This window comes from Myiozetetes cayanensis, unplaced genomic scaffold (genome assembly GCF_022539395.1).
Source record: "Myiozetetes cayanensis isolate MyiCay16 unplaced genomic scaffold, myiCay2020 scf10, whole genome shotgun sequence".
NCBI lineage: Eukaryota > Metazoa > Chordata > Aves > Passeriformes > Tyrannidae > Myiozetetes > Myiozetetes cayanensis.
In genome coordinates this window covers 33,179,221-33,203,015 of record NW_026086605.1, presented here as the reverse complement: position 1 = coordinate 33,203,015, position 23,795 = coordinate 33,179,221, and the positions used below count along the sequence as shown (strand labels likewise).

At 51.1% G+C, this 23,795-nt stretch overlaps 2 protein-coding genes across 5 annotated transcripts in view; one reads left to right on the top strand and one right to left on the bottom strand.

Moving 5' to 3' along the window:
• Positions 1–92: 92 nt before the first annotated feature.
• ANAPC16 (anaphase promoting complex subunit 16) lies at positions 93–7,084 on the bottom strand. The gene is made up of 4 exons (XM_050339791.1): positions 7,007–7,084; positions 5,003–5,160; positions 2,583–2,657; positions 93–846 (listed from the first exon to the last, which is right to left on the bottom strand). Exons 1-4 carry the CDS (start codon positions 7,063–7,065, stop codon positions 731–733), a joined length of 408 nt encoding a protein of 135 aa, XP_050195748.1. The 5' UTR covers positions 7,066–7,084; the 3' UTR covers positions 93–730.
• The window catches only part of ASCC1 (activating signal cointegrator 1 complex subunit 1), a 33,859-nt gene continuing 16,897 nt past the window's right edge, over positions 6,834–23,795 (top strand). Inside the window, exons 1-7 of one of the 4 annotated variants that reach the window (XM_050339726.1) lie at positions 6,834–6,866; positions 8,298–8,422; positions 9,499–9,601; positions 10,541–10,638; positions 12,035–12,213; positions 17,623–17,759; positions 19,949–20,068. In XM_050339726.1, coding sequence (XP_050195683.1) covers positions 8,314–8,422; positions 9,499–9,601; positions 10,541–10,638; positions 12,035–12,213; positions 17,623–17,759; positions 19,949–20,068 — 746 coding nt within the window. In that variant the 5' untranslated portion in view covers positions 6,834–6,866; positions 8,298–8,313. Of the gene's footprint in view, positions 6,867–7,181; positions 7,643–8,297; positions 8,423–9,498; positions 9,602–10,540; positions 10,639–12,034; positions 12,214–17,622; positions 17,760–19,948; positions 20,069–23,795 lie in introns of those variants that run through there. The other 3 variants (XM_050339734.1, XM_050339721.1, XM_050339711.1) reach the window with 3 other exon arrangements.

The window sequence follows — 23,795 nt, the reverse complement described above, 5'->3', positions numbered from 1 at the left end:
GCTGAGCTGCCTCCAAGCTTCACTAAACCTCTGCTTACCTCCTGAACAGCTGATTGTTTCCCTCACCAGACCCTCCCCCACCTGATAAACTGTTTCAGAGAGAGAATTATTTTATTGTCACAGAGAAATTTAATACAGAACAAAGAGGAAAAAGTTTCAGAGTATTAAAGAAAGAGCAGTGTCCTTCTTTACCAGCGCTACTAGAGAAACGGTGATGGAGAGGGAACAGCTTCGGAGGCACCGCCCGGCCCCTCACCCGACCTGGGACAGTTCCTGCCATGTGCATCCCCCAGAACAAGGGCTGGGGCTAAGGAGTGTTTTTGGCAGGGTGTCATTTGCTGCAGAGCACAGGCAGGGGCTTTCCCAGTCACCCAGAGCTTCGGCCACGCGCCAGCGCAGGGCCAGGCCAAATTACTGGGTCGCCCTCCCTGCAGCCACACTGTCAGTGTGCCCTCCTCTGTCAATAATACAGTGACTCTCCGAGGGCTGCACAGCTGATCCTGCCTTCTAAGTTACAGAAACTGAGCCCTGCCAGCCTGTCGGAGTGAGGACTTACAGAATCCCGTCATTTCTGTTTATTGGCAGCTTTATGGGGGATCCCCACTCCAAAAAGACGCGAAGCCCCGTGGTGCCGGTGCAGCTGTCAGCATCTGATGAACGGGGGGGTGTTTTGAAACCAGGCCAGGGAATGTTTTTCTTCTGCTCCCCGACAGCAGCGATGCAGACACGCTCAGCCCGAGGAAGGAGTGAATCCCAGGAGCTGCTCTATTGGCTTGTACCTCCACTCATCTGCCTCCAGCTCCTCCACCAGACCAGCTAGTTTTTCCATCCTTGCGACCTGTTGATCTGCGAGGAGTTCAAAGGTAACTGTGGTTTGCAATGGCAGCGCAATTAAACCTTTCAATTAGATGCAAATTCCCAGCTGTCAGTGGGGAGCAGGGAGGAATAAAACCCACCGAGCCCATTTGAATCCAAACCCACCCTGTGCAAATGGTGAGGAGAAAGCAGGGACAGGCTTTTCTGCCCCGGTGTGTATTTACCCATCCCTGCCCGTGCTGTGTACATTCAAGTCCTAACAGGGAAACACGAGGCCAATTAGTGTACAGGGGTGAAAACAGGATGGAGCTCATTTCTTTAGCATAAATATTTATAGTGCAGAAGAACAGAGAAGTTCAGAGGGCTTGGTCAGCCCACGGGAGAGCTGGGTGCAGCACAAGGAACTACTCCTGGCTTTAATGAAGGTCCTTGGAGGAGGACCTGGATGAGTGTGGCAGAAAGGCTCTGCAATCAGAGCCTGCAGACGAAATGAAGGTCTCTCCCTGGGGATCCCCAAGACAACACATTCCTCTTAGGTTTATCTACAACTGATTTGTGTGTTGGGTACACAGGCTCCATTTTCAGTTAAATTATCTACAGTGGTGCAGAGATGGGAATTATCCCTTCTTCTGGCTCTGCTGGAAGTGTAACAGTGTGCTGTGAACTCACTGCAGCCTCCTGGAGAGAGGGCCCAGGCCTAGCAAGAGGTGTAACATAAACTGTGCACGATTTGTGCTGACTGCAGCAGTGGGTGCTTTGGAGAGAGGGACTGTTCTCACTCCACCTCCTGCAACCGAGCGCTTTTGGGAACTGTCAAACAAACAAGCCAAAAAATGATGACCTCAATCTTTTCCTTTAAGCCCTACACCTTTCTCACAAAGAGAAAACAGGGAGGTGCTCTGCAAACCAGTTTCCAAGGCTGGTGTTTATCGGGGTGCCAGGCTGTGCAGCAGCCCCCAGCAGCTACAGCCACAAAGGCTCAGAAGTTCAGCCTGGCTTTTTGGTTCAGAAATACAGGACCACGGCCTTGCAAGCTGCTGCACGCCCTCAGACCACCTCCTGACGACCGGAGGAGGACAGGAAACCTCCACGGCCTGAGACAACAGGTGGAAGTACCATCTGAGCTGACAGAAAGGATGTGACCCTGCGACAGCAGGCAGGATCTGCTGCTGAGCTCTGCTCTGAGAACTGAAGCTGGGTGCAGCCAAGCCCATCCTTCGGTTACAGGGTGAGAGGGCCCAGGAGGGAAGCAGAGGTTCAAAGAAGATGTAAGGGGAGGCAGGCAGTGGAGTCAGCCCTGTCACGCCACGCCACGCCACGCCACGCCACGCCAGGCACCTCCTGAGCACCTCTGGGAACCTCACTTGACCCTGCTGGTGCCATGAGGGCTCAGCTGAGAAACAAAGGTGGAATGGAGCGTCTCTTTGCCCCAGGCCAGAGAGACAGTCAGTGCCGGGCTGAGAGATCAGAGCGTGGGCGTTTCCTGCCCACTCCTCCTCCTCCTCCTCCTCCGGCCTCACCTCCCGCGCTGCCTGCACGGCCACAGACAAACAAACAAGCTTCGGGAGGCAGGGCCTGTTCCTACCCAGGCTCTGCGGGCTCCCGGCGCTTTGCACAGGCCTTGCAAAAGGACTCGGGGGTGGCCTGACTTGGCGTTTGTGGTGATTTTTTGTGGTTGGCACCCGAGAGCAGGTCAGGCTTCTCCCCTGCCCCCTTCCCCGCCGAAGCTGACGGTGCTCAGTGCTCAGAGCTCACTGGGTGCTTACCGTGCTTCACCTGCTTCAGTGTCGACGCAACCTGGAAGCTGAAGACGGACTCACAGAGGAATCTCTCGGAGCCATCTGTAAGCAGGAAAAGGAGGTGGCTGAGCCCCAGAGTTAAGGCTGAGCAGCGCTCACGGAGTGCTGCCGACCTTCTATTTTTATGGTGGAGGTGTGGGTTTCCCCCCTGCCTCACCAGCCCCTGTGACCCTGCACAGAGCTCTGGCTGGCTCCTGGTGCCACGTGGGGGACATCCCGGCTGGGATTCTGTTACATCCCCCCTGACAAGCAATTTTAGTCCATTTTTAAATAGAAGGTAAGCTAAGGAGAAGCCAGGTAATGTTATGGCAGTTTCGGATTCCCTCAGGGCTCAGATGCTTGTGTCCTTAGAATGCTTTAGGATCTCTCACAGGCTCAGACCATAACCCTGCATAAAAAAAATTTCAAATAATGTGTATCTTGCCATCCAAGTCAGTAATTGATCACACAAGTGACTCAGAAGTAAACCAATCTGGAAAAACATAGCTAATTGTGTGCCAAGTACTGACACAGTTTATACTGCTTCCTTCTAAAGAAACCCCAAATACCTAAAGATCTATTTAAAAACAAGCCAGATAGTTAAAGTAACAAGAGAAATCAGTCAGTGAGTGGGGATTTTTGAAGAGGAAACTGGTATGCAGCTCCCCCGCTGGGACCTGCCTGACGAAAGAATGGGTGTATCACCTTTTGTGTCAGAAATTAAAAAGCCAGCCTAAAGCTTCCTGAAACAGGGACAGTGTCGGGTTGTTGCTGCCATCCAGAGCAGATGAACTGCTGTGTTCCTGGTAAAGAGGTCAGCCCAAAGCACAATCAATTAAAAGCCCTGTGCCATAATGATGTGGAGAGAAGCAATTTCAAAGACTCAGGGTAGAGCAAAACTCTGGAAAAATCTAATCCAAAGCTGAACCACAGGAAAGAGCTGGAGATTTGCTGTGCTCAGCTCTTGCAAGAGCTGAAATGCTGTGCTGGTGCTGCTCCAAACATATCCTTCCCTTTCCAGGGAGCAGGACCAGGGCACTCGATTATCCCCTTGTGCTGGGCACAGCTGAGGTCCCTCGAGAGCTGTGCCCAGTTCTGGGCCCCCAACAGGAGACACTGAGGGGCTGGAGCGTGTGCAGGGAAGGGAATGGAGCTGGGGAAGGGGCTGGAGCAGCAGGAGGGGCTGAGGGAGCTGGGGGGGCTCAGGCTGGAGAAAAGGAGGCTCAGGGGGGACCTTCTGGCTCTGCAACTCCCTGACAGGAGGGGGGAGCCGGGGTGGGGGGCACCAGGCTCTGCTCCCAGGGAACAAGGGACAGGAGGAGAGGGAACGGCCTCCAGCTGTGCCAGGAGAGGGGAGGTTGGACATCAGATGGAATTTCTTGCTGGAAAGGGTGGTCAGGCCTTGGCAGGGGCTGCCCAGGTTGGTGGTAGAGTCCCCACCCCTGGAGGTGTCCAAGGAAGGACTGGATGTGGCACTCAGTGCTCCAGTCCAACTGTAAGGTGGTCATCAGTCACAAGCTGAACTCCATGATGTCGGAGGCCTTTTCCAGCCTTACAGTTCCGTGATTCTCTCCTCTGACCCTGTCTGTCCTGCCAAGTGGCTCTCGGGAGGAACAGCTGCCTGTCTATTTGGTAACACGAAGTGCTTCATTACTTTAATTTGTTTTGAGGGCTTGTTAAGTTCTGTGAGCAAGCCTTTAGTCATAATTACTTCAATAGCCTGGCATATGGGCTCTAATGTGTAATAAAAACAGCCCTTCAACGGCACAGCCATCAGCTCCCAGCTGCCCTGCGCTGCCACGGGGACGCCCCAGGTTCAATCCTGGCCATCCCAATGGATTTCAGGTTCACACAGACAAGTGCTCCGTGGTGACACAGTAAGTTCGAGGGGAACAGACAGAGAGACAGACAGACAGACCCTGGTTTAACCCTCTCATCTGGAGGACCTGCCCTTCCTCCCTCACCCAGAGCAGCTGCGGCGTGCCCGGCTCCTCCTTCCCCAATCCCGACGCAGGAAAGGGCTCGGGCACCCAGACAACAAGCTGGCAGGGATACAAGCTGCCTCCTGTACTAGCCCAGTCAAATCCAACCCCGAGCAAGAAAAATACTCCTGCCTCAGCTATCCTCACAGTAATCCCTGCCTGACATCAAAGGATTAGCTAACAATGAGCAATTAACACCGTCATGTTCCCTTTCAGTAGATCCCTTCCTTGTCTGAAGTGTTGTCATGGAGCTAAAAAACAGGTGACTGCCAGAAAAATCACTTCCTCATGAACAACTGGTGGGAAAGGCGGGGCTGCTCAGGACCCTGGTGCTTCCTTTCCCCCCCCTCTAGCTTTGGCCATCTAAAATCCAAAAAGGCAGCGGGGTGCCAAGCTCAACAACTTGGGAGGGGCAGGAGCAATCACCTTCCAGCATCTCCCCAGCTCCTTTGGGGTAAGTGAAGAGGGCTTTCCGAGGCGGTGCCAGGTCCGACACGCTGAACCCCGACCCTGTCACGGAGCTGCCGCTGACTCCGCCGGCCGAAGAGGAGGAGGAGGAGGCTGCCATTTCACCCTGTCCCAGCCTGCAAGAACAAAGAAGCGGCGGAGCCGAGTTAGGAAGGGCGTCTCGGAGTTTCCCAGGGCGCGGAGCCAGCGGCTGTGTGCGCCTCTGAGGTCGGATGAAGGTGGTGAGGGGCAGGAAGATGCCGCCTCTGCTGCCTCAGAGCTTCAAGGCTGCCCTGTGTGTGCGTGGGAGAGCTGCCTGCACCCCACTGCCTGTGGGGGACAGGCACAGAGAGACCCCGAAACTGCGGGTAAACCCTGCTCCAACCCCTCGGGCACGGGACCCTGGGAACTCGTCCAGATGACCGGAGTGTGCACAAAAATAACCTGGATTCACTGGCCTTTAGCTGCCCTGGCACTTGTCCCACTCCCCTGGGTCATAAAAAGACTTTTTTTTTTTTGCCTTGTTTCCAGGAGCACAAACACAGAAAAAGTCCTGCTGCCTCATAAAACCTGGAAGGCTGCAGGACTGCCAGTTCCAGGGCTGCATCCTGCACGAAGACACACTGTGCTTAACTTGCAGCAGCTGCTTTCTGCATCATTCCAGATGTGCTTTTGCCTTTAAAACACTGTATTTGACCTCAACTGGCAATGGCTGAGGATCCATCTGCCTGTGCAGTACAAGCCTAGTCACCTCTTGCACATCCTTTTCCCATCCTTGTTTTAATTTAAGAGGTACTGGGTGTATGTTTGTCATTACAGAGTTCTTAAAACTCACCGTGTACCTCTCTGATAGTAAAATAGGTGGCACTTGGCACTTATCAGTGACAGCACTTGCTGCTCCCCCAAACACTTATAAGCACTTCCCCATTATCGTGCCCATTTAATTCATTTTTGTTATCCTATTTAGTACATTTCGGCAGGCTCTGTAGGGTACACAGAAAGTGCCTTTGGAAAGCACTCAAGGATTTTGTGGAGAAAATGGGCTTTTAAGAGGCTGTCACAACCAGGAATTGTATTCTGTCACAGTTAACCATGGAATCCTGGAATAGTATGGGATTGGAAGGGACCTTAAAGGCCATGCAGTTCCAACCATAGGAACCTTCCACTAGCTCAGGTGGGTCCAACCTGGCCTTGGACACTTCCAGGGATCCAGGGGCAGCCACAGCTTCTCTGGGCAACCTGTGCCAGGGCCTCCCCACCCTCACAGGGAATAATTTGTTCCAAACACCCAGTGTAACCCTGCCCTCTGTCCGCGTGAAGCCGTTCCCCCTTGTCCCGGCACTCCTTGTAAACGCTCTCTCCAGGAGAGCCCAGCGCTGTTTCGTTCCCTGTGTGTCACACAGAGCAACACATCGGCTCACGGGAGGCCGCGGGCTTAGGGGCCGTGAGAGGAAAACGCCTGGACGAAATAAACTTTTATCGCGGCTACGCCACATCCAGCAACACCTTCCTCAGCTCCCCGCTCGCGAGGGTGGCGACATGACGGTTTGCGCTGAAACCACGGTGACCGGGGGGGGGATGGGGAGTGTGGGCTCGCAGACCCGACAGATTCCTATAGGCGTAGCTGCGGGGGTTTTTGTTTTAAACGAACAGGGGGGGAAGAAGCAACAGATCGGGGCGATGCCGACGCGTGTACACAAACCCGCGCCCTCAGGCGCCTGAGGCACCGCCATCTTGGCGGGGCGGTGGGGCCGCTCCCTCAGACCACGCCCCCCTCCCGGACACGCCCCCTCAGCCCCGCCCCCCCGGAGGCCCCGTGCCGCTCCCGCCCCCGCGGCCCACGGTGAGTGCGGAGCCCCCCGCCGCGCGCCGCCGCCTCGCACCCTCCCCGCTTCCCCCCGCTCGCCCCGGCGCCCTCCGCCTCCCGGGCCGCCCCCTCCCGCCGCTCCCGGGTGCCCCTCCCCGGCCCTCTCTCTCCGTTACCTGGGTGCCCGGGCGGCGGCCGAGCGCGGACGGCGCGCGTGGCCGCGCTCGCGGTGCATGATGGGGCGGGCGCGCGCCACTTCCGCCGGGTGCGGGAGGGGAGGGGAGGGGAGCGGGGCAGTGAAATGGTGGCGGTGTCTGAAGGGGGGATAGGGGTGTTCTTCTGCTCCCGCCGCCTTCCCACGGGGGTTCAGGCGTAAAGCCGAGGGGTTCTGCCGCTCCTCTGCCCTCGGCGCCCCGGGGGTTTGCGCGGTGCGGGCCGTGGCGGCGCCGCTGTGCCCCTGCCGACCTCCCCGCAGCCCCTCGGGATCGTGCCCTCAGAAGGCAGATCCTGTCCCTGATCCTGCCCTCGGGAGCCTAATCCTGCCCCTGAACCTGCCCTCAGGAGCCTCATCCTCCCCAGAGGCTGCCTCCCCGTCTGCCTTGTGCCTCCCGACCTCCCCCATGGCTGCCTGGCTTTCAGAACCCCCGTGTCAAGAAATTGATGCCAACGTGTGTTTAAAAACGTGAACCAAAAAAACCCCAAACCAAACCAAACCCAGCCGCAGTGTGATTTCTTTTCGTGGTTTATTCTGTGCGCAGTTTGCTTCTGCACTTCTTCGCTCGAGCTACGGGAATTACTACTTTTTTTAAGGTGTAAGTTTTTTATTTTCAGTGTAAGTTCTGGGTGGTTGTGAGTCATTTCAGGAGGTGGGGAAAAGCGTTAACCTTCTGAACCTGATGTCACTGTATAATAAATCTAGTTTAGGATAAATGCACCTTCAAAGGCACACTGTTAATGTTTTCCTGTTGCGTTGCAGTGCACAGGTGAACCTTCTGTAAAAATTCACAGAGGTGAATTTTTTGGTGGGGGCTTTGTTTTTTTAAGTAACAGAGATTTCTGTTTTAAAATCAAGACAAACTGAGACGTTAATTTAATAAATTACATTTGATATTAATTATTAATTTCATTAATATTAAACCATTTCAGTAAACATAGAATTTTAAGTGAAGATTAAGATAGGTCACTGACAGTTCTTTGCTTTTGCACCATTAAATGTTCTCTATGGTAAAAAGTTTAAATTGTTTGTTGGGAAGAAATGCTCCCCTGGGAGGGTGGGGAGGCCCTGCCACAGGTTGCCCAGAGAAGCTGTGGCTGCTCCTGGATCCCTGGAAGTGTCCAAGGCCAGGTTGGACGGGGCTTGGAGCAACCTGCGATGGTGGGAGGTGTCCCTGCCCATGGCAGGGAGGTAGAACTGGATGGAATTCACCTTCCCTTGACGAAGCTGCAAAGGTGTCTCTGTTTTCGCAGCAGGAGGAGGAGCAGGATGGACGTGCTGAGGCCCACCCTGGTGAGGATTGGGGGGCGAGTGTACAGGAAGAATCTCATCCAGGAGCAGCCCTTCCCACAGGAGGAGGAGCAGGATTTCTGTGCAGGTGAGGAGTGATGCTCAAGAGATGAAAACATCAACCCTGGGGACCCAGGGGAGCTCTGAGTGTCACCTCTGGTGTCTTTGTGAGCAGCAAAGACCTGCCCCTGTGGTGAAGTCAAGTGTTAAGAGGGGGAAAACTTCTCTGTTTGATGATCCTGTTGCATGAAGAGTGGGAGTAATCCCAGTTACCCCTCCCCCAAGTGGGTTTGGCTGCTGTGCTGCTGAGGGTCAGTTTGCTTGCTGGGTGTGAAAGATCTCCTGGAAAGGGGAAAAACAAATTAGCTCTGTACATCTGTTTTTCCCAGGTTCCTGAAGTGCCTTTCTTTTCTGGAGCGTGATTATTTGCAGCTATGGCAGCAGAGGAAGCTGCTAAAGACCCTCTGTCCTTCCAGTGTTTATGCCTTTAAAAACTGGCCTCCTACAATGCAGCTTTTTACCTATTTTGGGAGAGAAAAATTCTTCCTGTCGTGGTGCATTTTACCTTTCTGCCTGTGTGTTTGTGGTAGCTGTGTGTGAGTTGTTGTGGGCACGGAAAAGCTCCAGGGTTATTTCTCAGGTGAGAAGGACTGTGGCTGTTGTGTTCTTTTTCTACCCTCACCTTGCCTTTCAGTGGATTGAACAAAGCTTTAACGTTCTCTTTAGTTCCCCTCACAGAATTTCTATTCCTCTGAGGATTTCTATTCTATCTTCACCGAACCCTTGGGCCGAAACTACCCTCACCTTTTATTTGTATTCTTCTGCGGCTTTAAATTTCCAAATGAGCTGGTGGCTTCCACCCTGCTGGGAGAAGAGACCATTCCCACTGCGTGGGAATTGCAGAAATTCCAGCCGAGAGCAAACCTGGGCTGTAACTGCCTCTTTCCTGCGCCTCCCAGCCCGCTGGATTTAGAAGCAGTCATTATGTTTTCCGGAGCCGGTGGCAAGGTGATAAATAAAAAGCAGTTATCCTCAACAGAGAGGAGCCCGTTCCTTCCTTCATTTAACCTTGGGAGAAGGCTGGGAGGAGACTGCTGTCCTACATAAAGTGCTGCCAAACTTTACAGAGGTTTGTACGAGGACTGTTGTGGTTTCCCCCGGTAGGCCCCGGTGACTGCGCGGACGACGATCCCTGCGACGCCTTCGTGGTGGAGGAGACGGAGCGAGGCTTCCAGAGCCGGGTGGAGGTTCCCAGCCCCCTGTACAAGTGAGCCTGTGTGCCTGTGGGGTTTGTTTGAGTTGCTGCCAGCTGAGGAAGCAGTTGAGCACGGAATATTTGTTTTCCTTTTGAGGTCGGGGTGAGCGCCGGATCTCCCAAATGTGTTCCGGGCTGTGGATTTGAGCGCTCGGGAAAGGGAAAATTGGCACTGCCTTCCCAGTGTGGTTGTTCCCCGCTCGAGTCCTCGCTGTCCCCATGGCAGGGACAGCAGGTGGTGCTTGCTGGCTGGCAGGATAGTGTTTGAGCATCTCTTCCCTTGAACATAAAAGCATCAGGGAGGGTGGGAGAAGGAAGGGGAGAAAGAACTGGGGTGAGCAGCCTGGGAGGGGGAAGTTTGTGAAAGCTTTCAGAGCGAGCACACATGACTGGAATTGGCTATTGACTCCAGTCCAGTGTTTGCTGGGAAGCCTGTAGTGCTCAAAGCTCTGTCTAGTTGTTTCTGACAGTTTTATTAGTTAATAGTTTCACTGAAATGTAGAGAAGGAAAAGTGGTCCGTGGTGTATTTGGATGCTGGCAAACGACTACCTTGAGCAAAGCAAAAAGCAGAAAGAGAGCCCTTAGTTCTTCCTCAGCTGGGATAATGGGAAAAAGGGATAACCCAGCTGACAAATAAGCTGTAGCAGGATATACTGGACTGAACTGTCATGGACCAACTGACTCATTTTAACTTAAACCAGTTGTGAGCCACAGCTCAACATCGTCCCATGGTCCCGGGCTGGGCACGTGTGGAATCCCGGGAATTGCTCCCTGCCTGGATGGGGTCCAGCTGTGTGTGTGCATCCCTCCAGCACAGAGGGACCGAGTCTGGGGGTCCCCAGGTGCCTGGGGCCAACTCAGAGCCTGGACCATCTCCTGGCTGAACACACCTGGTGGAGAGTGGCCCAGCACGACTTTGTGAGTGAAGCTCTTGCCCTTTATGCCTCCAGGTATATCATTGGGAAGAAAGGGGAAACCAAGAAGAGGCTGGAAACAGAGACTCGAACCTCCATCAGCATTCCCAAGCCTGGAGTGGAAGGAGAAATTGGTGAGTTGAACATGCACAAAATGTGCTTTTTACTGGCTGTTGCAAAAACACAGTTTAAGCTGGGAGGGGGAACAGGAGGTGTTTTCCCTTTAATTCCTACTTCTGACACAGCACTGACTCATTTTATGGCCCTGGGAAAATCACTTCACTTTTCTTCTGCTTTTATTTTTTCTGTCTATAAATCCTTATGAAGCAGTGAAAGATTTTTTTGGGAAAAAAAAAACAAACAACTGTTTTAATTCGACAATTAGTTTCACTATTCTGACCTTAAATGACAGACTTTCAGGGAACTTTGACCCTCTTTGGTTTTGTTTTTGAAACAGTACCTTTTCCCTTAAGAAGGAACTGAATTAAACATTCAGAGAAAGTCACCCTGTGTGTTTCTGCACGAAACAAACATCAGCATGTGCTTTAACCTGAGAAGTGTTTAGACGACATTGCTGCCGTCCCGGTGCTGTCACTCGATCCCAACAGTGAGAGCAGCCTCTCTTGTACCATATGTTCCTTCTCATCACTTCCAGGGACTTAAAAAGAAAGGAGACGTTGCTCACCAGGGCTGACCTGTGCAGGACCTGCCAGAGTGGATGTTTGGAGGGCTCCTTAGGGCATGCTCCAGGGATTATTGGCACGGTGTGCACTTATGTTTGTGACAGAGCTGTGAGGAGGAAGTGCTGGGGGGGATCCCACTGTGATGCTGTGCGGGGAACGTGGTGGTACTTCTCGAGAAGTGAGTCTTGACTTCTTCCCAAGGACTGTGAAGGACTATTAAGAAGGCTGAGAGATGTTAAAAACACGTAATAATAGGAAGCTGAGAAAATTTTGCTCCTTGTGGTTCTTTCCTTTCAAGCTCAAGTGTTCTCTGTTTGGTGCCTTGAAGTGCATGAACAAACGATAGCGGGCCATCTTGATCCTTGATAGATTTTCTTCGCTTCTTCACTCTGACTGCCTTTATGAAAACTTGAAATAGTGCTCTAGAAATCTGAAGGGCTGCTGAATTGATGGACTCTCAGTTATTGTTTTTTAGACAGTCAGAGCTGACTTTCTTGAGAGCAGAGGGATACTTTTGATGGCATCACCCTGTCTTTGCAGAGGAAAACATGGTCGTGTCAGGCATTTTAAGTCAAACAGGGAGTCTGGCAGGATTTCTCAGTGCATGGTTGGGGGTTTTGATTCCTACTGCTTCCTCTGGAGCCTGGGGCTGACAGCAGAGAGGTGCTGGCCTGCAGGTTTTTCTAATTCCCTCCTGGCATCTCCTGGATGAAACGTTCACAAAATCCTCCAATACTGTTATTTTGAAGTGCACAGACAAGTATTGGTGTAATACCATGATCCATTTAAGGACTTCTTATTTAGCTTCATGGAAGGCAGACAAGTCTCCTGCTTTGTTTCCTTGCAGTGATCGTCGGGCAGCACCGGAGCGGTGTCATCTCCGCCCGGACACGGATCGATGTGCTCCTGGACAGCTTCCGTAAGAAGCAGCCCTTCACACACTTCCTGTCCTTTGCTCTCAACCAACCTGCAATCCAGGAGAGGTTCCTGCAGTTCAAGGAGGAAGTGTTGGAGAAATGCTCACAGGTAAGGATCCATATGGGAATTAAAACGCAGAGTGCTGCTTCATTTGTTGAGAGAGCTCTTTGTGTTTATCTTGAAGGCCTTGTTCTATTCTGTTCCCTAGGAATGCATTTTTAACAAGCCTTTTACTTAAGTTGGTAGGTCTACTGTGAATTTGTTGAGTACTGTTGTGAAATCTTCTGAAAGGTGGAATGACTTACTTAGTAAATTGTTAGTTACAATATTTGGTCTCCTTAGAGGTTTCCGTAGATAGGAGGATATCTAAGATTCAGAAGAGGGTTGGGGTTTTTTAATAGGAAAGCCACTAAATAATATAGTGGACCTTTCTACATTTTATATGATTCCTACATAACCATGAAATCAGGTAGGAATTCATGAATTTGCTGCTGCTTCTGTTTCATTTTCCTTTGGCTCCTGGCAGTGAAGGAAGATGGGTATCACTGCCAGAGCTCGAGCGAGAGATGACTTGGTAACACATACCATCCTGCAAATCTCATCACTTCCCTTCTTCCCCAGGAGACTTTGTGCTGACAGTCCCTCCTACTTACCTTCAGATCTTGCGCTGGGAGCAGCAGGGAATGGTTAGGCACAGGGAAATGAGGAAGGGAATGGAAGAGAGGCTCTGTGTTCCCTGGTTTATTTTAGTGTGCGTCTGGTTTGACAAGAGTGATGTGTCAGTGGGCTGGGCCAAGGAGAAGGAACGGTGTTATTTAACTGCTGTGTCCTCTGAGTGTGCTGGAGGACATCTCTGGGCAGGAGAGAAGAGTTCTCTTTGTGGCTGCTGCAGGTTGCGCTGCACACACATTGCGAGGCTCCGTGGGCTGATAATCTTACCTTCGTGACCTCACTCCTGCTTGTGCCTTGCAGAGGAGAAAACACAATCGTGCAGACAGCACAGCTTCAGAAGTTTAGTTTCCTATGTCTTCGTGCTGTGGGTGTGAATTATCTGATATCTGGGGAGATAAGGAGTTCTTGCTCAAGTTCTTGAGGTCACTTGCATGTCAGTTGTCTCATCTCCAAGAGCTGACCTGAGCTGGCTCTCCAGTGCCGTCTTGCCTGGCAGTTCAGATTCAAGCCCTTCTTCTCCTCCCAGCTACATATTTCCACGACATTATAGGAGCTTCCTATCACTGGGATTTCCAGCTGGTGTTAAATACAACTGAAATTGGCCAACAGATCCCGGGATTAGCCCGTGTGATGCCATGAGAACCCTTTCCTCGGGCCAGGAGGATCATCTCTCCCCATTAGCCAGCAGCACTACCTCTATTAAAGCTCACCTTGACCCAAGGGAAGCCCTGCAGGCAGGGGGATAGAATCATCAGCCTGAGGAGGTGTTGGCTGGACAGAGAGTGCTGGACCTCAGGCTGTTGTCAGTGGTGGCCTGGCTCCCTCTGTTGGTTTCCAGTCCCAGGGCCAGCCCTTCTCCCTGCAGAGAGCTCCTCTTTGCTGCCTCCTGCTTGGGGTGCACCTCCTCAGCCGTCCCTTGGCCCAGCCAAACCACTCCTGATCTTGTCTCTGTCATATTGTTCCTCTCTTTTCTCACTCTTAAATGTCAGTTTGCGTGCCTGGGGAGACTGGGAGGCCTGCCATCCCCTTAGAAACATGTTCACAAATTTATCTTTGTGCTTTCCTCGGTGTTGTCGCATTCAGAAGGAGCTGCCTGGGAACATCTGCAAACCTTCATGTGCTCCTTGTCCCAGAAAGCTGCAGCAAGCCAGCCTTGGGCAGAGAAGTGCTGAGACCAGGCTGCTCATGTTCATTTTATCTCCTCTTGCCTGACCTTCTGCAGTTTTTGTTCTGTGCCTGGACAGCTCTGAGTCTCGTAAGGGCCTGAAATCAGCTCTAGAGTTCCTGTTTCTGGTTTGAAATGCAGGACTCAGTCAGTAACAGGTACTTGGGGGGGTTGCATATGTGTAGCCTAGGAATATATAGTGCTTTGTTTCTCTGCCCTTCCCTCTCCTGGTTTTAGCAAAAGGGTTTCTGGATGTATTTATTGCTGCCTGTTAGTTGGAGGAGTGTAGTGCAGCCCCGTCCGTCTCTCAATCACTCCTCCAGCCGGTAATGCCACTCTAATACCACTTTATCTCACAGCAGGGTCTGCTGGAAAGCACATCAGTAATGAAAAACAGTAATTCAAAACTGTGCCTTGCAGAGCAATAAGAGAGCTTATAGATTTGTCCAAAGCAACGGGATTTCTCAGGATACTCGGAGAAATCTGAATAGGTTTCAGTGGCAGGAGCGGGGCGTTTCTCTTCCTGGTGCAAAACATTGCAGAATTGGGTAAACTCCAGGCTTTGAATGAAGGGGGTAATAACAGTAAGGAAGGGTAAGGACCAGGAGTGTGTGTGTGTGTATGTGTGAGTGAGGATTTCTTCTGGCCATTGAGCATTTGTGAGGGACTCTATTTCTCTCTGAAGCAGTTGCCATGACAACCATTCATTTATATTTCACAGCATTATGTCGGTGGGTATGTGCTGTGTAAGTTTGTGTGTGTGTGTCTTTTAGAAGATAAACCTTGTGTTGAAACACAGCACACTTCAGGTGTTGTTCCTGCTGTACAGTCAGGGCTGCTGAGCAGAGCTGAGGGGAGGCTCCTTGGAGGTTAATTTAATGTAAACATGGGGAGGTGACTCACCTGGACAGGCTCCTCACTGATGTGCTGCAGGGGGAGGTCCAGATGACTGGATGACCTTGGAAGTCTCCTCACACAGTCGTGCGGGTGTCAGGGTGAGGAGAACTGAAACGTCTTTCTGAGAATGCAGGTGGAAAAGGGAAGAGGCTCTACAGTAATATTGCTGTGAGAAGTCACAGTTGGGTCTTGGAGAGCTGTGCAAACGCCCTTTTTGCAGGCTGAACAGGCTGCAAATGTAGCAGGGAGAAGCAACATGATTGCTGTAATGTGTGGCAACCTGTAAATATCAACCATTGCTAATGAGATATTGTATCTCAGAGTGGAAGGGACAGAGGGGTTTTGGAGCCTGCAGATCTTCAGTCAGTCCTGAGGAAATGCTGTTTTCCTGGCTCACTCCTTTGTTTGTGGATGGGGATGGCAGGGGGCATATAGCTGGCATGCAGTATCCTGTTATTAGGGGAAAAAAGAACCCCCAAACATAATCTGTCTGCAAACATGTGAAGCTTTTAAGTCAGTAGAGAGGATGCAGCCAGGGAGGAAGAGCTAAGGAGTTGATCCTCTGCCTTGTCGTGTAGAAGGCCTGAAGTGTGCTGTGGTTTATGGTTTCCCTCCTAAAGGGTCAGAGATCTGAAAAAACAGCTTTTGCAAGGAGAGGTGAAGACTCCAAATAAAACCCTTTCTCCTTCTTCTAAAGGAGGAGGGCAAAGGGAGAAGTCTTAATTAGCGGGAGGGAGGAAAAATGTTGTTTTTTTCAGTCTGAGTGAAAATGAGATGAGTTTTTGTGGAGCATGACAGGGCAGTGTCAGGGAGAGGCATAAGCTGAAATGGACAGTCATCACATAGGGATAGTGCAAAAAGGGATTGTTCTTCCTGCCTTAGAGAACCCAAGTTTGAACAGTAAATTTTTAGAGACATTTCTAGGGCTTCTTGTGAGGCAACACAGTGGTTACTGATGGCATATCATAGTCTGGGACTAGAATAAGTGTGTTCAAGCCTTTTTGCATCCCAGCAAGCGGTATCCAGCCGTGAAGGGCTGCCGAGACACCCGTGGGAACGTTGGCTGTTCCAGGGAGAGCTCCCTCTGACGCAGCATCTCTTTTTTTATGTGTGGGAGAAGTGGGATCTGCCGGCCTGTGAAAGAGTAGGGAGTGTAAGCAGGGTTTTGAGGAGCTGCCTGAAATACTAGGGAGTGAAGCAGGAAGATTATCTAGGTCTTGTCCTGCTCTCTGTGCACTGCTCTTCCCCGCTAAGCCCCCCGTGGCTCACGGACGTGACGTGCCATCGCTTCATCAGCTCTCAGCCCACACTCAGGGGTTGGAAAGCTCAGGGGAAAAGGCAGCTTTTTGGGGCAGGTTGGTGTTTACAGCACAAATCGTGCTGTGGCAGAAAAGGAGGCTTTGGCTTTCTGACCTGCAGACTGCTTGGTGCTGTACCTCATCTGTGCGCTCTGTGGGAGTGACACCGGCTGGTTGTCCGTGGTGAGAATAAATCAGACCTCCTCCCAGTTTCTGCTGGTTTGTGATGGGCCAGATATTCTCTGGCTACGGGTCTCGTTGGGGAAAAAAGGCTGACAGACAGAAAGCATGTCCTGTCATGCATGTTGACAGCAGGATGAATTAAAGGAAGCTGCAAGGTTTTTACTGCAGGGAGGGCAAGGTGGGGAGAAGCGAGATGGGGCCATACCTGTTTTTCGCCAGCCTGTGGCTGCTGGAGCAAGCCCCTGGCTTCTGTGTTGCAGCCTGGCTTGTCTCTAGTCCAGCCCATAAGCTCTGCTGTAAAGAAGGGTCTGGATGTGGTCATTAGGCATGAAAAATGCTGAGTGAGATGTGGGGCATTGAACTCTTGATGGGCTGAGATACTGCAGTGTTTAAACATCTGAAAGGTTTCATTTCAAAGTCTGGAGCACAGCTAGAAGCTTCAAAGCTGTCATTCTCAGTCAGTGGACTCTTTGCAGATGGAGAAAAGCTTCCATGGCCTGGCAGGTTGGCTTCTTCTGGAGTTAAAATTGGAGGTTATTTAATGCGCTGATGGGAAACAGCCACAAAGTGGAAATAATTGTTTTAATATGGGTGTGTTAACCATCCTCAAGGTATTTTTAAAAGTATCTTAGAACAAAAGAGCCTGTTTCTTAAAGCTGAATGTAACCACTACTCCACCTGGGAACAGTTCTTCCCCAGCAACAATATGCAACTCTTCTTATAAAGGGAATTTAAACTTAATTCATCTCGGCAAACTATAGGGCACATGGGAAGAAGAAAAATGTAATTATCAGAGCTGGTATTAGCTGTGCTTGGGTTGTGAGGTGCAACCTGTGTTTAGACAGGATTTAGAGACCATTTAGAGCTTGTCACTACAGCTGGTTCCAGTGTTATTGCACAAGAAATTGGACTCGAGTATTAAATCAGTGCTGGCTTGCGTTGAGTTCATTGCTGGTGGCAGCTGCCGCTTCGACATCTGTGGAAGTCTCCTCCCGGAACCCCGTGAGTGCTGCTGGTCCTGGGTCCCAAGTTGCAGCCTGTTGGAATGTGCTGTTCAGCAGGAAAGGCAGGCAGGGAGCTGTGGGACTGTGCCTCTCCTGCCAGGCTGAGCTCGCTTCCTCGCAAAGCCTGGGAAATTTTGTTTCTCAACTTCGAGTCATTACCAACCCAACCAGAGATAAAAGTACCGATGTCAGGGGCTTGGTACCCGTTCTCTGTAGTATTTATCCCTCTGATGGAGGGGGGGAAGTGGGGTGTGGGTGAGGTAAGACACCTATATATGATGGATTGACTGATTTGTAGGATCATGGGGTCAGCAGCAGCCTGTTCCAGAACCCTGCAAAGCTTCACCTGACTCTCGGGACGCTGGTGCTCCTGAACGAACAAGAGATCCGGAAAGCGTGTGACCTCCTACAGCAATGCAAAGAGGACTTTGTGGAGTAAGTGGTGGAAAAGGGATGTCATCACCACCAAGGGCTGAGTGGGGGGGAAAGCAGCACGCTGTCTTTGACAAGGGGCAGCGATGAGAAAAGCAGCTCGGTCGTCTCTCTCAGCTCTAGAAATTTAGGAAGAGGCTGAAACCTTTCAAATGGGAGCAGTAGAAATCACCAAGCTGCCACAAAGAGCCTAAGAGCATCTTGCAGCTCAGCTCAGACCCTCAGCACTGCCTGGGAACCTGCTCTGCTCGTTTCTGTTTCTCACGTGCGCCCCCGTTGTTTTTTTCCTGCCAGCGGTTTTTGCTGCTGCCCCCTGTTCCTGCTGCAGGGGGAGGGCCCAGCTCCCTCACCTGTGCACGTGTCCTGCAGTGGGCTCTGGCACGGAGCAGATGCTGAGGTGTCCTTGACACGCATTCCTTGCTGTGGGAGACGTGTGCAGGGAAACCAGCACGAGCCATGTGAGCAACATCAGCCTGAAAAGCTCCTCACCGCTCCGGGACCGCGGCTCCCTCGCTGCCCGTTAACACCGAGCTGCAGATGTCGGGGCTTTAGCTGCAAATGTGGTCCAGTGACACCATAATTAGCTTATCTCTGTTCAGCTTAGAAATTGGAGATGGCCTAAGGGAGGGGTTTATTTATTTATTTATTTATTTCTGCCAAGCCTTTGCACGCAGAGCACGGATCCTTCGGATTCATTTATGTGCTGCCTCCGTGCAAGAATTGGCCACGCTGTGCCAGGTATTATCTGTGGGAATTCATGCAGGGCCAAAATTCATACCTCTGCCTTTAAAATGCCATCCAGTTGTTCAGCTGGTGAACAGAAATGCAAGTGTGTTTCCAGGAGGAGGCTCTGCCTGCACTGTTTGGAAAGTGCCAGCTTCCTTGTAAGTGCTTTGAACTGAGGTGGAGAAAATCTTTGCTCCCCGTTTTCTTGAATGGAGGGGGAATCAACACTTGAATGTAACCTTTAGGTTATTATTTCCCCCTCCACACCCAAATAAATGTACTTGGAAAATTAATTTAGGCTCCCTTCCAGCCACATAAACCTTCATTAGCCTTCATTTCCTTTTCTAAGTGCAGGCAGTGCCCTGTGAAGGTAGATGTAACCTTTTTGACCCTTTTTTTTTTTTAGAATACATGACCTTTAGTGCTGTGGGTGGGACGTGCATAATAGTACATTTGTGCTGTTTTCCTCCCAGTAACCTTACTGGGAAGGGAAATCATTATTCCACTTGGGAATCTTTGCTTATTCTACTTGGGAATCTTAGCTGAGAACCTCAAAGGCGCTCACACGGGCAAGCCAGAGCCGAGCAAGGTCAGAGCAAAGTCACGCTCACCTTGTTAACTCGTGTTTGTTGCATCTGCCTGTCCAGACACTCCCTGTTCTTTCCACCAGGCCTCGGCGTTAAACAAGGCATCACTTACTCACAGGGAGCGCTGCTCTGGAGTGGGAAAGGCAAGGAGGTGGCGTGTTGGGAAGCAGATCCACTTGACAGTGTGTTTGCAGGTGTGGGAGTGCACATCACATCCTGCACGCGTTTGCGGTGTCGCCTTCCTGCGAGAGGAGCTGAAGCTGACTTGAAACCAGCTCTGTTTACTGGTGGATGTTGCAGTGTGCTTAGAACTGTGCTCTGGATCAAGCAGCTTTCCCAGCGAAAATCAGCAAGCTGGAGAACTCTGTCACAGTTGCTCTTTTCATAGGGAAGGGAGGAGCCTCTCTGGAATGAGGACTTGTGCTCTTTACTGCTGGTGGGTTTTCTGACACATCCACGGAGATTGAGGTGGCCTGTGAACACTGACAGGTTGACTTAATATGTACCAGAAACACTGAATGGATAAATTTAAATTATTTTACTTCTTGAGGTGATAAGACCATAAGAACAATAGCCTTTTGAGCTTTAGGACAAAGGGAGCCTTTTTGTGTTTGTTTTTTTTTTTCAGTGCAGACAACCTGAAAGATTTGGGAAAGTGAAGAATTCCTCAGTGGAGTTCAAAACCCTGTGTGGTCTGTGTAATATTTAGGTCCTTCTTAACCTCAAATTTGTGTCTAACTGTGGCCAAAAAAAAGTATTTTATATCATTCCCTTAGCAAACCCAAATATTTGGTGCGTGCATGAGGAGCACTCTGGGTTGCATCTCAAAAGCAGGTGTGGTATTTTGCTTTTTAACACGAGGGCTTTCTTGGGTTTTAGCCAAATCACTGGAGGCAAGCCCCTGACCGTGGAGGTGGCGGGAGTGGAGTACATGAACGACGACCCTGCCACGACCGACGTCCTTTATGCCAAAGTCCACATGAAGGACGGCTCAGACAGGTGAGTTTCCCATGCCCCTTTCCCTCATTCTCCCTGGGTGTGCTAGGGAAACCCTCTGGAGCTGGTGGGCACAGCTGGCAGCCCTCGGGCCAACAGTCAGGGAGATGAAGTCATCCCCACTTCCTAAACCGGTTAAGGCAGTGATGTGTTTGCTCTTTGAATCAGTCACTGGTGGTGCAGCTGAAAGGTGTCATTTGTCCCTGCAGTGGCCTGTCAGGTTGAATAATGGAGTCACAGCTCACACGTGGATAAGATGGCCCAGGAGATACTCCTGAGATGATTTAGAAGGCAGGACGACTTGGCCTCTGCAGTCTAGTTCCCACCCTGCAATCCAGATTAATCTGGCCTATTCTGCAGCACTTAATTACTGTTAAAACCCAGTTACCCCAGAAGGTCCTCAGAAGAGCACGGCTTGATTAGAGTTGGTTTGTGTGTCCGTAGCAGCCTGGAACGGGTGCTGGGTGTGAAATGTCTGAGGTGCTGCTGTCAATCTTGAAGCCTGGTTGGTGTCAGGGTGAGTGTTTGTGCTGTTCACCACTGGGGCTCGTGGCGTGGGCTCTACAAGCAGCACTGCCCAGGATGTGGCAGTGTCTGGACAGCCTTCCTCCACCTCGTTTTTGGCAGGTACATCACTCGTGGCAGCACCACCTTTTCTTTTGGTGCTTTCTGGAAGACTGAGGAGAAACACGGGTGGGGCTTGGAACAACCTGGTCTAGTGGAAGGGGTCCCTGATCCTGAATGTCCCTCCCAACCCAAACCATTCTAGGATTCTGTGATCAACAAAGAGGGAAGGGGAATATCCAAAAGAGCTTTAGCCTCCTCTCTCTGAGCCTCAGCCTTCTCTTTTCCTGACAACGCTGCCCTTTTGTTGTCCGTTCCCGTTGCCAGAGGACAGCAGGAGCTAGCAGAGGAGCATGGAGCAGTGCAGCTGGAGGAGGGAGGCAGTGAGCAGGGACTGGCTCAGGGAAGAAGGGACATATTCTGGCATCTCCTTTCCTCGAGGGCTGAGTAAGACAGAAGAGCCACCTGCTTAAAACCACACTGTGGAGGCCGTGTTGAAATAAGAGATTGGAAGTAGGATAAGGAAATGGGTGGGAAAATGAAAAATGTAAGAATTGCTGGGAGGCAATTGAAATTCAAATTATTTCCTTTCCTTGGCTCTTCCTCTTTGAAGTCTGTCCTACCCTGAAAGAGGTGAGATAAAACAAGCGGGGCGGGTGGAGAACCAGGGCGAGCTAGAGATCAGCCAGGAGGCAGAGCACAGGGAGACAGAAGGCAGAAGCACTTGGAAAGATGAGAAGAAGGCAGACACTTGGTGACCCAAATGCCCTTCAGTGGGTTTGTTGTGGAGAGCATCTGAAATATCAGCTCTGAGAGCTGAGGTATAGGCCTGTTCTCCTGTGTCACTGAGCTCTGGGGTTCTCTGAGCCTGCTTGCCTCTGGAAACAAGTCTGCAGCCTGAGGAGCAGGGAGAGGATCCTGGGGAGCTTAAGTAGGGCCTGAACTTCCAGTGGTGTCTGCCTGCCTCTGGGGACAGCTTGGATTGTTGGTACTAGCGCTGTGGTGTGTTTCAGGTGCCAGCTGGATCCCTTCTGCTGAGAACCCACTTAGCCACAATGCTGGAGAAAGTGCTCGTGTGCATCAGGGGTGGCAGAGCTGCTTTGGGCAGGGGAGAGAAGTGAGGCCTTCAAATCCACCTTGCCTTCAAACTGAAAACACCCCCCCTAACACCACTTTGGGAAAGGGCTGATGTCTCCTCTGTTCTTCACAGAGATCAGACCTTGTGCTTTTTGTGGCACTTGAAGGCTGCCAGGCTTCTCTTCCACAGTATTTGCTTTGCTTTTTGCGTAGCAGTGGGCTCAGAGAGGGCAAGGATTGAAGTTTTAATCCTTGGCCCAGGCTGGTTCTGCCTTCACCTGCAAATTAATTCATCTGGCACTTCCCCCCTAATATAGTTCCTTAACTGGTAGCAAGCATCCAGAAAACCATTTAGCTTTGCAGAGGTGAAAGCAGGTATTTTTATGTAGATGGAGAGCACCTTTTGCTTCCACTAAGATTCCAGCAGACGCCGTGTTGGACCAACAGTAAAGAGGAAACAGATGATGATCTCTCCAGAAAACTCTGCTTTGTTTTCTGGCCTACAAGACAAATCATTGCTGAGCAGCTCCTTGCCTGCTGAAACCTGCTGTGCCTTGCTGAGGGAAATGGGCAGAAAGCAGGTAGAAAGCAGTTTCTGAGCTGCAAGGCCAATACTAGAGGAGAGCAGCAGCCACGTGGCTCTCTGTGCTGGATCAGACTGCTGCAGCCTGTGCTGGAGAGAGGTGTGTGCCTTCCTGTCTCATGCAAGATGTCCTGTTAGCTCTGTGTAGTTCCTGGCATGGCTGAGGGGTGGAGTTCCTTCCTGATCTTTGGATGATCTTGATCAGCTTAAGCTGTAAAGCAGGAGATTTGATTTATCCTGACTTAGCTTGCGTAACTGCAGACAGAATTAGGGGTTGGCAAGCCCTTCTGCACATATAATGGCTCAGACTGAAAGAGGGATCATGCTCTGATGCCTCCCACATGGCAAATAATTTCCATTATAATTCATTCTAATTTGTTTTATTTCCTTGATTAACTTTATAACGTAATAAAGCACCATTTTCACTTGAGTTATTCTCTGTTAATTTGTTTTAGTATTGTCTGTAATGATATTCATTTAATCTTTGTCATTGCTAATTTTAAAAATCACTGAAGTAAAGCCAGGAAATGGTAGAAAGCCATGACAATTGGTGGTTGGAGAGTCTTGGAATAGTCACATGGGGGCCGGCAGCCCGTGAGGGGCACTCCAAAACCGGTGGCGGGGTAGGAGCTGGCATCTGGAGTGCAGCAACCCCGGGCTCTGGGAACCAGGCTCGGAGCAGCCACGCTCTGCTGCAGCTCAGACACCAAAGTGGTGGGACCTCACGGAGCAGAAAGCTGTCTAATCCCTGGGACGTGCTGAGAGAAGCCCAGATCCTTCTGCCTGGGCTTAATACCCTCCGGCCTTGTTTTTGGGGATGGGAAGCTCTTGTTCTAGCACATCCTCGCTACTTTTGGTAAGCTTCATTCAGCAGCCTGGAAGTTCCTGCAGCTCTTTGGGCATAGGATATGTGACCATGTTGCTCTGCTCCTGCTGCCTATCCCAGGATGGGTCAGCCCACAGATCCCGGCAGCCACGGCTACTTTTATGTCCAAACAAGGCAGACACAAAGGTGGGAATAAGTCCTTTGGTTCTGCTTGCTCAGTAGCTCCAAAGCTGGAGCGTTCTCCAGGATGTGCTGTCTGGGTTTGTGCCCTCTGTCACCACGTTCTGGGCTCTCCCAGAAGTTAAGCCCAGTGAGTGGTTTGCTTATTTGGGACACAGAGGGTCCATGCTCCAGCAGTCCCTGAGCAGATCCTCTGGGACACAAGGTGCCTAAGCCCCTGCGGCTCTGCAGATTGTAGCATTTGCAGGGAGAGTCACATTGTGTTTCCTGGCAGGAGAGAGATGCATCCTTCAGCTCCCAGTAACATCTGTCACTGTGAACAAGCTCTCTGCCGTGCTAAATCTGCCCTTCTTCCTGGAATATTTACAGCAGAAGCGATCACTGAGGAAGCTTTGCGAAACAGCCAGAACTTTTCACGTTAGAACTGAATCTTGATGTCTCTGCTCGCTTTCCATCAGGGACCAGCTCCCTTTCCTGTGTGTGTGCAGAGACTTCATTTC

Coding starts and splice junctions, on each gene's coding strand:
- ANAPC16 (XM_050339791.1), bottom strand. CDS start 7,065: ATGCACCGCGAGCGCGGCCACGCGCGCCGTCCGCGCTCGGCCGCCGCC. Junction 5,161..7,006: donor GCCGCCGCCCGGGCACCCAG/GTAACGGAGAGA, acceptor TTGTTCTTGCAG/GCTGGGACAGGGTGAAATGG. Junction 847..2,582: donor ACTGAAGCAGGTGAAGCACG/GTAAGCACCCAG, acceptor AACTCCTCGCAG/ATCAACAGGTCGCAAGGATG.